General features: G+C 40.7%; 1 protein-coding gene across 1 annotated transcript in view; it reads left to right on the top strand.

The window, feature by feature from the left end:
* ROBO3 (roundabout guidance receptor 3) overlaps nucleotides 1-14,086 on the top strand; it is a 222,301-nt gene that overhangs the window by 192,263 nt on the left and 15,952 nt on the right. The window contains exons 13-25 of the mRNA XM_070952536.1: nucleotides 1,813-1,979; nucleotides 3,093-3,214; nucleotides 3,366-3,582; nucleotides 7,215-7,339; nucleotides 7,619-7,790; nucleotides 8,461-8,655; nucleotides 9,197-9,220; nucleotides 9,337-9,382; nucleotides 10,535-10,692; nucleotides 11,411-11,686; nucleotides 12,197-12,359; nucleotides 13,144-13,371; nucleotides 13,902-14,083. Coding sequence (XP_070808637.1) covers nucleotides 1,813-1,979; nucleotides 3,093-3,214; nucleotides 3,366-3,582; nucleotides 7,215-7,339; nucleotides 7,619-7,790; nucleotides 8,461-8,655; nucleotides 9,197-9,220; nucleotides 9,337-9,382; nucleotides 10,535-10,692; nucleotides 11,411-11,686; nucleotides 12,197-12,359; nucleotides 13,144-13,371; nucleotides 13,902-14,083 — 2,075 coding nt within the window. The remainder of the gene's footprint in view (nucleotides 1-1,812; nucleotides 1,980-3,092; nucleotides 3,215-3,365; nucleotides 3,583-7,214; nucleotides 7,340-7,618; nucleotides 7,791-8,460; nucleotides 8,656-9,196; nucleotides 9,221-9,336; nucleotides 9,383-10,534; nucleotides 10,693-11,410; nucleotides 11,687-12,196; nucleotides 12,360-13,143; nucleotides 13,372-13,901; nucleotides 14,084-14,086) is intronic.

Here is a 14,086-nt window from a genome sequence, read left to right as displayed (position 1 = left end):
CAACTTCTACCTTTCACCTGATAAGGAAAACTTAACTTTATAAAGATCTGAGCTGTTTTCTTTCTTCTCCCTCCGCCTGCCCCCCTCCGATCTATCAGCTGTATCTGAAGCTAGTTTTTCAGAGGGCAAGAGAGCAGATCCAGGCAGCTGTGTAAATTTTTTTGCTGTCGGTACATTCCAAGACCATCCATTTTCTCCCCTGCTAAATCCATATTAAGCTTCTGTTTGTGATTCCTGCCCACGACACACATATCATTACCACATACCCTCTTCGGATTCTGCCTCCCTGCAGCTGAGCTACCAAGGGATGCGTGTATCAAGGAAAACTCTTCTTTTTCATGTGGTTTGCACACCTTACCTAACAGAGCCATCTGTTCTGGACAAGGAGCTTTGTGGGGAAGCGCAGGTGGCTGAGCAAGTCACTTACAGTGAGAGGTTTGGCAAACGGGGAGGTAGCCCTGCTACATCATAAATCATTGAGTAAACTAATCCAGACTTGTATGGGAGCATGCACGGAGGGACATGGAAACACAAGACTAGGGGCAGCCTGGCATCTGCTACAAATTCTCTTTAACATGGACTTGAGCATCTGTGTGTTTAGCTTAGAATTCAGAGCCGATCTGAATTCTGAGCTATCCCATTCTAAGCCTTGAAAATGTCCTGGTGTTGCATTCAGGTTCATCTCTTTATAGCTTCCAGCATGGAACATATTACTCCATTGTTCCCGCATCCCATTGAAAGACTACAAAAAAATTGCACCTCTTTGAAGCAGAGTTAAAAAGGCTCAAAAAATAGATTTTCTGATTGCAGGGAGAATAGATTGGGCTAAGGGCCAAGTCCCTGTTTACATTCTGTACCTGAGCCAAAAGCTTGTCAATCAGGGTTCCATTGAATTCTGGACCTTGAAAATTCAAGGTGGGCAGCAATTCTAAAACAATTTTGTGAACTTTAAAATTCAGTGGTTAAGGCAAACAGGAATCTTGTCTACCGCTCCTTTGTGTCTACAAAAGGCTGTGCTTATAACTGCAACGTCTGTGCTTATAATTGCAAAGTCATTCTGCAGTTGCTGAGATCTTTTAAGGCTGGCAGGGAGACTGTCTGGAAAAATTGGTCTCTTTCTAATGCCATCCATCATGGTCCCTCATCGGGGAAGAGTGCCATGTTCATAGCAAGTAGCTAAAATCCACCCGCCCTTTCAAATTTCCCAGAATGCTTTGCATCATGTTCCTTTGGTGCAGTGTGGGGAATCTAAAATGCCAAGACTTTCTGGGGCAACCAAACAGCTAGAGAAAAGGTGGTCTTCCTGAGGTTTGGAGGTTGCATGAGCCCAAATAGTTGTCCATGAAGTCAGAAGCTGTCAATAGTCTTGTCTTAATGGAGCCACTAATTTTCTGCATTTCATGATAAGAAAAATATGGACTAATTGTTGGTATATATCAAAAGTCCTACCCGTTATTGTTACATTTGTAATCTGTTTTTACTTATTTTGGTTGGTTGGTTATGTTTTTGACTTGTTGTTATACAATGAGCTACCTAGAGTTGTTTGGAGTCAGTGGTACCTAAATAGAATAAATAAAAATCAATGAAATTAAATTAAACTAAATTTCTATTGCTCGTTGATCTCAAAGTAAACTGTGGGACATTGTAAGTACGTACACCAGGCACTACTAGTGGATCTCTCTGCCTCTGAATTTTGCTAAATCAGGCTGTTGTTAAATAAGACTGTTGCTAAATCAGCTAAATCAGAGGCCAAGGACACACATGAAGCCTGTGCTGTCTCTCTCTTCCTTTTTGAACTCTGTCCTATTGCAGTCAGTCTTCAGGCAGCACTTGGCAAACCGTGGCAGATGATGTCAAGCTTGAAAAGCACACTGTCAGTGGCTTGAATCCAAACACCATTTACCTCTTTCTTGTGCGAGCTGTCAACTCCTATGGCCTCAGTGATCCTAGCCCGGTCTCAGAGCCAGTTCGTACACAAGGTGAGTTTCCACATGGCACTATGTTGAATGAGGGGCTGATCGGACATGAGCTTGGTTGATGCAGTATATTAAAGCCATAATGTCATTTATTTGGTTTGGGTTTAAGCATGGGGAGATGATCCAAACATAAGGTTTTGTGTTAGACTGCATGTTGTGTGAATCCAGGTAATTATGAGAGGATTAAAAAAATTAGAGCTAAAACGAACCCTGGCTTGATGTATGTGTGAAGGGAGCCAGATAGTAACACTGATGGAAGTTTATGATAGGGGTTAAAAGGCCCCATTTTGAATTCCACTGCTGCTGCAATAGGTTTTACTCCACATGTGAAAGAGAGAAATAAAAGATTTATTTCATGGTGGTTATAAGGAATCAGAAGCTGTGCAAATGCTTAGTTTCATTCTGTAGGCCTCCAAGTAATTGTAGAGAAGTCAGCAAATCTACTCAAATGTTATATGATCCTTTCTACTTTAATTCTCAGCCCTCTTATGCCTTTCAGGATAGATTAGATTAGATTAGATTAGATTAGATTAGATTAGATTAGATTAGATTAGATTAGATTAGATTAGATTAGATTAGCTTAGCTGGAAGGGACCTTGTAGGTCATCTAGTCCAACCCTCTGCCCAAGCAGGAGACCCTACACCATTTCTGACTGATGGCAGTCCAATCTCTTCTTGAAAGCCTCCAATGACAAAGCTCCCACAACTTCCGAGGGCAACTTCTGTTCCTTTGGTTGATTGTTGTCACTGACAGAAAATTTCTCCTTATTTCCAGGCTGAATCTCTCCTTGATCCATTATCTCTCCTTTTCATCCATTATTCCAACCCTATAGGAACCAGAGTTCATGGTTTATAATCTCCAGTTGTACATCTGTAGCTCTACAATCCTTCCATAGAAAGTTCTACTGGCCTAGCACAGATTGAACATTTCTACAAAAACATGTTTCTAACTCTTGAAGTTACTAAGTATCCGGTAAAACCTAGAAAGAAACTTCATGGGCGTATGCATATCTACAGCTTGGTGATCATTTGCTCTGTTTTCAATTTTGGATATTTTATGTTGGTTTTGTTGCAAAGAGTATCATCTGGTATGGGATTTGTGCCTTTTCTTGATAGATGTGAGTCCCACCAGACAAGGAGTCGATCACCGGCAGGTGCAACGGGAACTTGGGGATGTGGTAGTTCAGCTCCAGGAACCCGTTGTCCTCACTTCCACCACCATACAAGTGACCTGGACTGTGAGTGTTACTAAGCTAATACTTTTTCTTGAAACAACATCATCAGAACCAATAGCAAGAGGAAGAAATTGTATCGTAGACAGGAGAAGCATTGATCCAGGCAATAGGTTCCATACCCATACAGTCAATGCTCTCTCTTTATTTCATTCAGGTGGATCGCCAGGCTCAGTTCATCCAAGGTTATCGGATAATGTACCGGCCCAAGAACAGTGCTTGGCTGGTGCAGGATGTGAAGTCACCTGCTGAACGGAACACTGTCTTAGTAGACCTACGCAAAGGCCAAGAATATGAGGTCAAGATCCGGCCATATTTTGATGAGTTCCAGGGCATGGATAGTGAGGTGCTCCTGGTGCGCACCCCAGAAGAAGGTTTGTAGGAAAAGGAAGCTGCTATCTTTAAACCTGAGTCATCCCCACCTTCCTATAACCAAATTTCTTGGTTTCAATCATCATGTGAATTTTGAAGTTTGCTCTTTACATCAACATGACCATTTTGATATTTTGGTATTTCTGTCTATCATCATCCATTTTTTGTGTCTAACTCAGCACTGTAAGAACTGTAGGCTTCTTTTCTACAGAGACATGAATTCTGAATGCTGTATTGATTGTTAGATAGAAATAAGGAAAGGAATAATTTCCCAGTGAATTACTTCATGACTGCTGATTGTTAACATTGGCAGAATGGATTAGGAGATCTCTGAGATTTTTTTTTTGTAAAATACAGTATATCTTACAGAATTAGGATTCTCATAGCCACTTCATCTATTATTAATAATCAAACATTTACTTCCTAACTGATTGAAAAAAACGATTGATCAAATGTTGGCCCTTTGATTTAATTATCTTCCGGGTGGTTTATAAGACACTAAAACAATCCCTTTCCATATGCCCCCTTTTCTCCTCCCACCCAAATTGTCTTCCTTTTAACAGGCACAAAAATGATAATTTTTAAGACAACCAAAGTACATGGTCTTGATTTATGAAATTAACATGCATTGATGAAGTGGCTGTATCTTCTGCCTAATAGGGTCTTCTGCTTGGTTGGTTTCCTGTTGATTTCTACAGAAAGCCCATAAGCAGGAAAAAAGGGAACCCTGCATAAGGATGAGGGTTGTTTTAACGGATTGAAACTGGTCAGGTTAATGCAACACACGAAATAAATCACAGCTGATAAACCACAATGGCTGGCTTCACAGAGTAAGTTGGGATTGTTCAGTCATTCAGTCACTTCAGGTTCCCAAAGGACATCATTCCACCAGAATTATCAATGAGGAACTGCATTTTTTTTCTTGTTTTAGCTCTTATGCCTTATAGCCAGTCACTTGCTCTTTTATTGACTTTTTTCAATTGAGTTTGATTTTTCCAGGCATCCCAGCCTTTTTTAAAATAAATCTTGCCTGTGTTTTGCTTGCTTGTCTGAAATATATAAGCATTGGTTTCCTTGTTAGTATTTCCACGTGCACTCTGGTTTTGTTCTTGAATAATTTCTTCTTTTTGCAATCCAAGAAAAAGAAATTATTTCCCAACAATCTTCTTCAATGCCACAATTGAGAAGTGTGTGTTTTTCATTCAGCTTTTCTGATCATCTACCTTTTACACTATATGCTATAACTGGGAAAATAATGATTTTGACAATGTATAATTTAGTTGCAGGTGTGACACCTCCACAGTATGTATGTCATTTTTGAGCCTAGGAATCTGTTCGCCACTTCAGTTTCCCTGTTTCTTTGCATTGGGTTGGCATTGCCTGTCAACATAATTTTAAACGAGTTTGTTGTTTTTAATATGGAGCAACAGACCAGCACATTCTTCCTTCACCTTCAAAAAGAGTTCACTTAAGTTTTCTCTGTTTCCAAGCATCTCAGGTTCTTGACATTTGTCACAGCAATTGTAATTCCAGTTTCTGTCTCCCCTAATCCGACATTTCGCTCAGTACAGTCAACATCCATGAAGGCTCTCTCCTGCCTTGCAAACTTAAATTGCTACCCTTGTTTTAACTGCCTCCTTTTATTGAAATATAATATTTTATATGGTTTTTAATGTTTTTAATTGTACACAACTCAGAATCACTCTGTGAATGAGATGAGCCACCTCTAAATTTGAATCAATCAGTCAACAAATAAATAAATATTGAGTACAATGACAGTATACAGCCCTGACGCCTTCCCCAATTTTAAACACTTTAGTTGCCTCACGCTCAGTTCTTATTCTTGATTCCTGGCCATGATAGAAATTCATCCGTAGCCAAAATAGGAGGAAGCTTAGAGTGCACCAATGTCTTTAAGGAGTTATTCACAAGTTATTGTGGCTAATAGGTTGCTCAGAGTCACTTTTTATTTTAAAAGTGACAAATAAATAAATACATAAATAAATGAAAAAAAGACTCTCTGGTCTTTTTTCATTTTTCATTGGATGTTAACGTTGTGATCTCAAGTGCCTTTGCCTCTTCTGAATCCTGCAACTCTTTTTCCGTGTATGTGTGTGTGTATATGTGTGTGTGTATTTTTTCTTACTTTTTTCTTTCATAGGTTTTATGTGTGTTTTTCTTTTAGCCAGGTTTCTCCTACGTAACCAAGATTTTTCTTTCTATAGCCCTAGCTCAGTGGAGTCACATCCACTCAATTCTGGGTTTTTTTCTTATGGCAGCCAGCAGGCCCTATGCTGCCTAGTCTCTCACTAGGCAGCATAGGGTAGCATAGGGCCTGCTGACTGCCATAAGAAAAAAGCCCAGAATCGAGTGGATGTGACTCCACTGAGCTAGGACTGTAGAAAGAAAAATCTTGGTTACGTAGGAGAAACCTGGCTAAAAGAAAAACATATACACACACACACAAACACACTATCCTTTTTAACTTCTTTAGAGCTTTGCCTTTTATTATGACCACTTTGTATTAAAATTTCCCTCAATTTCTATAATTTTCTCAAGTTTCTTGTCCTTTTCATTTATTGTTATTCTCAATTTCTTTGTATGTCAGTGTAGATATAACTCATTGTCTCTTTGTACCTTTCTCTAGAATGTAGCATTTTAGTTACACCAATTTCTTTCTGCCTCTCTTTCCTTTTGTTTCTTCAATTATTTTCAATATATTAGCAGGCAGCAATTTCACCCTCTTTTGCTTTCTGCATTTCAATATATTTCTCTGGCTTTATCTTTGGTGATGTCACAAGGTTTCATCCAGAGTTCTTCAAGCACTCTATTTATCAATTCTAATCCACTAAATATATGCTTTACCTTCATTGTATAATCATATTGAATATTGCTGAGATAATATCTTGTCTGTCTGATGAATTAAGTTGCAAGGAGGAGTTCATATGCTAGCCACAGGCAATACCAAATCTTGTTTTTGCTGATTGAATAGATCTTCTCCATTTCAGCTTGCAGAGTATATAGTAAATTTGATTTTGGGTTTGTCCATTGACTAATGTCCATGTGTAAAGTAATCTTTCAGGCTGTTGGAAGAAGGTATTTTCTGTAAACATTGAATTTTCTTAGCAGATCTCTATTAGTCTGTCTCCTGCTTTAGTTTGTATACTGAAGTCAAATTGTCCCATTATCGCAGATATTATTTAGTTCCAATTTTAGGATTCCAGTCTCCCACAATGTTTTTTAAGTGTTGCAAGGTGCTATAGAGCTGTATCTGGGGTTGGAAAATAAGACTTGGATCACTGCAATGTTAAGTGACTTGCCTTAAACTTAACATTTTGATGTTGTAGCCAAGCAATGACTTCAACACCCTTTTGTTCATAATGATAGCTTCTCCATTTTTGTCGTGAATTTCTTGTCTGCAATAAAGACCAGATGCTCTTCAGTTTTCTGTTTAGCAAAAACCAGGCAAATCCATGTCAAAACTTAAGTGTTGTATAAAAACTTAGCCAGCATGCCTTGACAATATCTTGGTGTGCTTTCACAACTCAGAGTAGAAGCTGCAATGGTTGCTATCTTTATCAGACTATTCTGAGCAAGAAATCCCTTTTCTTTTCTTTTCTTTCCTCTTCCTCAGCTCCTAGTGCTCCTCCACAAGGAATTTCTGTAGTGACCGTGGGAACCAGCAACAGTACTAGTATAAGCATATCCTGGGAGCCACCTCCACCTGGAGAACAAAATGGGATCATCCAAGATTATCGGGTAAAATGGATTCCTTGACAACTTTTGCAATGAGAGACACCCCAAAAAGAATGGGTCTGAAGTCCTTTGGACTTCCGATGGTCACAGAAGCTGGAGTATATTATCATAGAGTTGGGTTGTGCATTGTAGATTGCCTTGTCCAACTCGCTGGCCAATGCATCAATTCTTTACTATGGTAGATATTGCAATCCAGTGATGTGCAGCTAGTTTTTTTTTTTTTTGCAGGGTAATGTTTTCTTCAGCCATTAGTTACTATGGTCTTCTCCTTCTCCTGGACAGGTTTGGTGTCTGGGAAATGAGTCTCGCTATCACATTAATAAGACAGTGGATGGCACAATGCATTCCACAGTTTTGATGGGGCTAATCCCTGGCATGATCTACCGCACAGAGGTTGCTGCTGCCACTAGTGCTGGCATCGGAGTAAGGAGCGCCCCGGTCACCATACAGATCAGTGAGTATTCAGGACTCCTTCATATGCCCACAGTTGGAAAAAAGTTCTATTTCCATACAGTCCTGCCCAACCAGGTGCATCACCTGGGGAGGCTCTATACTCTACAGCACATCTCTAGCATCTTCAAAGATACAGCTGTCATATGAACAAGAGACAGTCTTTTCAGTGATGGCCTGTAAGAAATTGATATGTTATAATGAAGAAGACAAAGGCTAAAATTACATCCACCACTATTACTATCATGCTTTTAGATGGTTTGAATGATACTCAAGGTCTTCTTAAATATGTTTATTCAAAAATAAACCATCTTGCAATGTCTCTCTTGCAAATGTTCCATAACTTTAGTTCTGAAACAGGAGACAGCTGATACCAGTAGGATTCAGGAAGTGTGAGACACACTTGCCACATTGTCAGGACAATAGAACAGCAATTTGCTATTTTAGAACAGTGAAAGTATAGACTCAAATGATTGAGAATTCTTCCATGCAAGCTCTGTTCCTACCAGAAAGAAAATTAGTAAGAAACAAGGCTCTTTCCTTAATATGCTAATTCTATGTGTAGGAAAACTGCAACCTTCAATCTGGTTACTGTCCTCACCGCATAATTAACCTTGCTCAAGCCTTGTACCTCTTCTGACTGCAAATGCCTTTGCCTTCCATGTTTGCTGCAGAACCCCTGCCAGATCAGGATACTGTCCCTGTGGACAATGGGGATAGTGTAAGCCTTGCTGAGCAGATCACAGGTGTAGTGAAGCAACCAGCTTTCATTGCTGGCATCGGAGGAGCCTGCTGGGTCATTCTCATGTGCTTCAGTGTGTGGATCTATTGTCGCCGAAAGAAGAGAAAGGAGCTGAGCCACTATACAGGCAAGATAAGCTCATCTTTACTACCAGCTCCCCATTCTAGCATTCTTAAGGGAGGATGTAGGTGGGCTGTCTTATACTAGATCCTTTGGCCTGTCTTTGACTAGAAGTCAAGCAGAATGGAGCATCTCAGCACCATGGAGAGCTCCAACTGAGTCACGTGCTCCAAAGCTGAAGTTGGACCCTACCCTGGAGGCTGGACCACCCCTTCTAAACATCTTCCTTTGTTGGAGAAGGGGAAGGCAGAGTTCTTGTTAATTGCCTCCAGCTTCCCCTTCTATTCTGTACTATGTTAATGGGCCAAGTAGGGATCTGAGTACTGGAGGAAAATGTAGTCTTTGTGGATGGGACACCACACCCATTTTGGGGTTTCCTTCTCACCTTTGGTGGGTTCCCTTTAATTGGGATTTGGAATATACGCCATTCTGCATGCAATGCATCTGCTGTGCCCCATCATTTTAATTTAGACTCCCTGCCCATCCATGCTGACTCCAGCAATGACTTTCTTTGAGCTGCCTCACTCTTTGCTTGCTTCTCTTTTCAGCTTCCTTTGCATACACGCCAGCAGGTAAGGCTTTGTGCCCCCTTCCCATTGTATTGCTTTGTCCTCCATACCACCAATTCTCCCCTTCTTTTGTTCTTGAAAGGAGCATCCCTGAGAGTCTGCTCTGTTCTCCTTTGCAGTTTCTTTCCCCCATACGGATGGTCCAGCACGTGTCGGCAGCAGCAGGTGAGTACAGAGGCCTCGGGCTAATAGGAAGGATTCTCCCATAAGCTTTATTGGTTCTCCGTAGTACAACCCATGTTTCTGCTTGATCAGGGCAAAATCTTAGAAGTTATGACTACTGCAACATTTAATCAGTTAATTGATTTGGGTTGATCAATTAAATGCCTTCGGTCAACTACGTCCTGCTAATCAAGGCATTTCTAAGGAGCAATAAACATCGCAAGCATGTTCTGAAAAGACAAAGGTCTTCCCTTGCTTTTTGTCTGATAGTGAAGGAAATGATGAAACCGTGATGATAATCCATCATATAACTCAGAGGTTACCTCTTTTTTGGCAAGCTGTCAGTTAATCTTTATTTCAACTCCTTCAGTATTTTTCAGTGAAATCGTTAAAATTGCAGGCGATCTCTCCAGAGTACTTTGTTTCATTATATGCCAAGTTTCATGTGTCTGTTTCAGGATCATTCTAAACACTTCACCCAAAGAGAAGATTAAAAAATTAATCACAAAACAGAACAGCATGTTGGAATACATTAATCCCTCAGACATCAAGAAATATATAAAGGGTTGCTATTGAACATTACAAAAATGCAATTAGTTATTAATTAAGAAATCAGGCAAGCAAATAAATAAATAACTCCAGCCATTTTCAGTCAAGTGTTTTCCTGTTATGTTGGGCTATAATTCTCAACTCCCCAGGACACCAATTTAGGTATCTGAACATTAGTATCAAAGTTAAAAATGTGGTATAAACCAAACTCTAAAATTTAAAGTTGTGTGTTTTGGAACCAAAAAATACAACACTTCCTTTAACACCTTGCTTGCTGCAACCTTGTGCATATCCACAAGGATATGGATGTCCATTCTAACCTTAGGAACCATTAAGGCTTATGGTCTTCAACTCCCAGAATTCCCTAGCCAGTCATGGGGAATTCTGGGAGTTGAAGTCCACAAGTCTTAAAGTTTCCTTTGGTTGGATATTCCTGATAATTGAAAGTGCTTTCTTCGCCTCATAATTGAATTTAATTAAAAGACATGTATTAAATTGAAACCATTTTAATCAATTAATTAACTAAAGCATGCACACTTACTCAAATTATTTTTAAATGCCTGTCACATTAGTCACCAAATAAATAATTTTCTGTCTCATCTCTAGCCGCCCTGGCATGCTGGCCATGGCTACCAGTGCTTCCAGCTACCCATGGCTGGCAGACTCCTGGCCAGCCCCAAATCTGTTGCGGAATGGGAAGACAAAAGATCCGGGAATGGCCTGTTGTACAGGAAACCATAACGTCACTGAAAGATACTACAATGGTAAGAGTTCCATAGCATCAATTGTGTCTCTCAGGAGCACAGAAGGTCTAGAACTGGCTAGCAGAGAGAATCGGAAGTCAGTGCTTCTTTTTCTTCTTTTCTTATCCTTCCTCACCTCTCCTTCCACTTCCCCTCCCCACTGCTTTCCTATTTATTTTGTATTTTGTATTTTACATTACTTTATAACTCAATAAAAATGTTAATGGAAGAAAATAGAGCTGGCTAGCAAAAGGCAAACATGCATTGCCTAGACTCCCTCTGTGAGTGAGATGGGTGATGTCTAAATTTGATATATAAATAAATAAATAAAAATTTGTAGCCAGCTAGCTCAGGAATCTCCAACCTTGGCAACTTTAAGCCTGGTGGACTTCAACTCCCAGCAAAGCTGGCTGGGGAATTCTGGGAGTTGAAGTCCACCAGGCTTAAAGTTGCCAAGATTGGAGACCCCTGAGCTAGCTGATCCGTGGGAGAACAGGGTGGGCAGACTCCAGTAAGAAGCTTGATCTTTTAAAGGAAGTGGCTGAGAGACATTTCCCACCCAAGAGAAAAACTGAGACAGGATTTTGAAAATACAATAAGGATCCCCTTTTCTCTCTCTCGGTAAGTTCAAATAAAAGACCTACAGATGTTAGAGGCATTTGGAATTGAGGCACCCTGAAACTGCTTCAGCTCAACCCAAAAACCTGGTAAGGCTCACAACATCTCTCCTTGTTGACAGATGCTGGGATTTCTAATTACATTGCTCAGACAGAGAAGTTTGGGACGGGGGTGTCCGATGGCCCCATATATAGCACCATTGACCCAGCCAGTGATGACATGAGGACCTTCAATGGGGCATTTTCCCAGCACACCACCCCATATGCCACAACTCCTGTGGTACCATATGGTGCAACCCATCTACACTCACCTGATGAAGAGGAAGGCCAATGGAACAACGAGCCTGGCATCTCTACCATCCAGTATGCCCAGCCCGACCGGGGCAGGGTGGAGAGTGGTAGGGACCATAAGCTTACAAGAAGCTAGACCATGGACGTACTCAAATGTTTGATAGTACAAGTTTAATTAAGACGTGACTAGTGTAGGCAAGTTAGAGATGATGGAAATTGTAGCCTACACTATCCCTGGTTTAGAGATCTTCCTCTGCCCTTCCCATGCCCTCCAAGTATCAAGTATATCATGTATCTAGTCTCAACTTGCAATGTGGTCATCTTGTCTTGAGAAGAATAGGCCTGGCATTTCCCAGAAAAGGTTAATTCATCATTGATGACAATGCGATACAATACGTGTACCATAAAAATGCATAACATCTTGTTCAAGAGACGCACAAATTGCTGCAGGAAGATTAGGAGAACTATCAAGCTTAGCATATTGAGGATTAGGTGGCCACTTTAAGAAAACACTCAGGTTCATTAATTTTAATAAGAGTTGTTCTTTGCAGATAGGACTAGGCTTGCAACCAAAGTCTTTTACCGTAATGGAAGGTCTAACTTCTCTGTTTCTGTAGTTGCTAAACCTGGGAAACAGAAATCGATGGGGAAGCCAGTAAAAACACCATCCCTCAACTGGACAGAAGTGCTGCCCCCACCACCATCTGCCAATGAGCTGAGCCAATATGTGGAGGAGGAAGAAGAAGGAGAAGAAGAAGAGGAAGAAGAACTAGAACTCACGTAAGGGCCATCCAAGGACTGGGAAATTGCAGTATTTTACTGTGTTTTCACTGCTGAGAGAGCTGGCACTGAAGAGTGGGTTTCATGTTCATTTTAAGGCTGAATTTGCATTTGAATTTTGACCAGCTTTTTCCAGAAGTAATGCATTTTCCTGTAGTACAGACTGCCGTAATATCCTGCTTATGAACAGAGCAATACGTACGAGGGGGAAAATAATTATAATCAGTATTGCCAGTTTCGAAGTCAATAGTTCCATGCAGGATATCCTCAACTGACTCAAAAATCAAGTTTTAACTTTCAGAACCCTTAAATGCCTGTCCACCTGTGACTTTCTTCTCCCTTATAAAATTGATGCTACAAGGAGCATGCATGTCTTCAATCAGGATACTAGTTGAGTATTGGGAGCCTAGTCTTTCGGGCTAGTTTATTGGCTGAGTTTAAGCTCATTGAAAACCTAGGAAATGCACTAAGCTTGGTTTCGCTTTGCTTTGCTTTGGTTGTAGTTTGTAGCAGTTGATGGCCCAATGTTCAGTGTGAGCCCAAATGAATTAATTTAGTAACTACATTAAGCATGTTTTAGTCCACTGACAGCCATATAGATTGCTGGATGGATTACTTTAGGCATCAATATATCCACAACGTGTTTTGTTTGGTTTGTTGCATGATGTATGAATAAGTGTAGGTCAGAATTATAATGGCTTTATATTACATATGAACAAGCATGTATTCAATAAACCATGATTATAATAAGTCATGGTTTAGAACAATGTATGAACCTTGATAGGTCAGAGGTGGAGGAATGGTGTCCACCTCTGCCAGAGAGGACCTACTTAATGGAGAACATCCAGGAAGAAGAATGTCCTCCTCCCCCACCTCGCAACGATGCCTCTTCTCCTGCAAATTCCTATGGACAGCAGTCCACGGCCACCCTGACTCCCTCGCCACGGGAAGAGATGCGAGTTTCAGAGGATATTCCCAGACTGCACCAGTTTGAGATTCCACATCTGCCCAGGTATGAGCTCACCAAGTCTGCAGTCTAGGCTTATGTTGACCCCTTTAGCATGGCCCTCACAGATTCCAGATTTCTCCTAATGATCTGCAGAAGCTTTATGATCAACATCTCTGTGTCTCTTTGCTATGGGAAATGGGCTGGGACTGGGCAAGAGAAGGGTCATTTTAGGCAGATGTTAAGTTTGAATGCTAGTATAGACTTGACCCTATTCGATCATATTCTATAAATTCATCTTTCTCTTATCAATGTGTGCCATTAGCTCTTTTGATGTATTGGAAAAAAGGAGGAAGATCTATTAAGTAAGGAAATAACCCCACCACACACAAGACTCCTTCCCCCCCCCTCCGGTATTTAGTACAATGGAAAGCAGACAGGGGCTGTCATCTTGATGTTGCTCATGCATACTATTTGAGGTCTAAAGCCATGCCTATTCTCCAAAAACTTCTGATAATGTTCTACATTTAAGTGATTAGAAAATTGGGACATCCCAAAAATCTGCCCATTTAATCTGATGCTCCTTTGCTTCCCAGGCGGTTACCCAATGGGTCAGGTCCCTTGACAAGACCCTCAAGTCCTCCCTTGACTCAGTCTAATCCCAATCTAAACCTGCCTGAAGAGAGGTTAGAAGCCGTGTTTCCCAGGCAAAGTCACCGACGTAACCTGAGCCAAACGCCAGCACATAGTGCAGAGAATGTGGACTCCCCAGGTCAAGGTG

The sequence above is a fragment of the Pituophis catenifer genome, unplaced genomic scaffold (assembly GCF_029215685.1).
Source record: "Pituophis catenifer annectens isolate HBS135680 unplaced genomic scaffold, rPitCat1.0.hap2 SCAF_12, whole genome shotgun sequence".
NCBI lineage: Eukaryota > Metazoa > Chordata > Lepidosauria > Squamata > Colubridae > Pituophis > Pituophis catenifer.
This window is presented reverse-complemented; position numbering and strand designations above follow the sequence as displayed.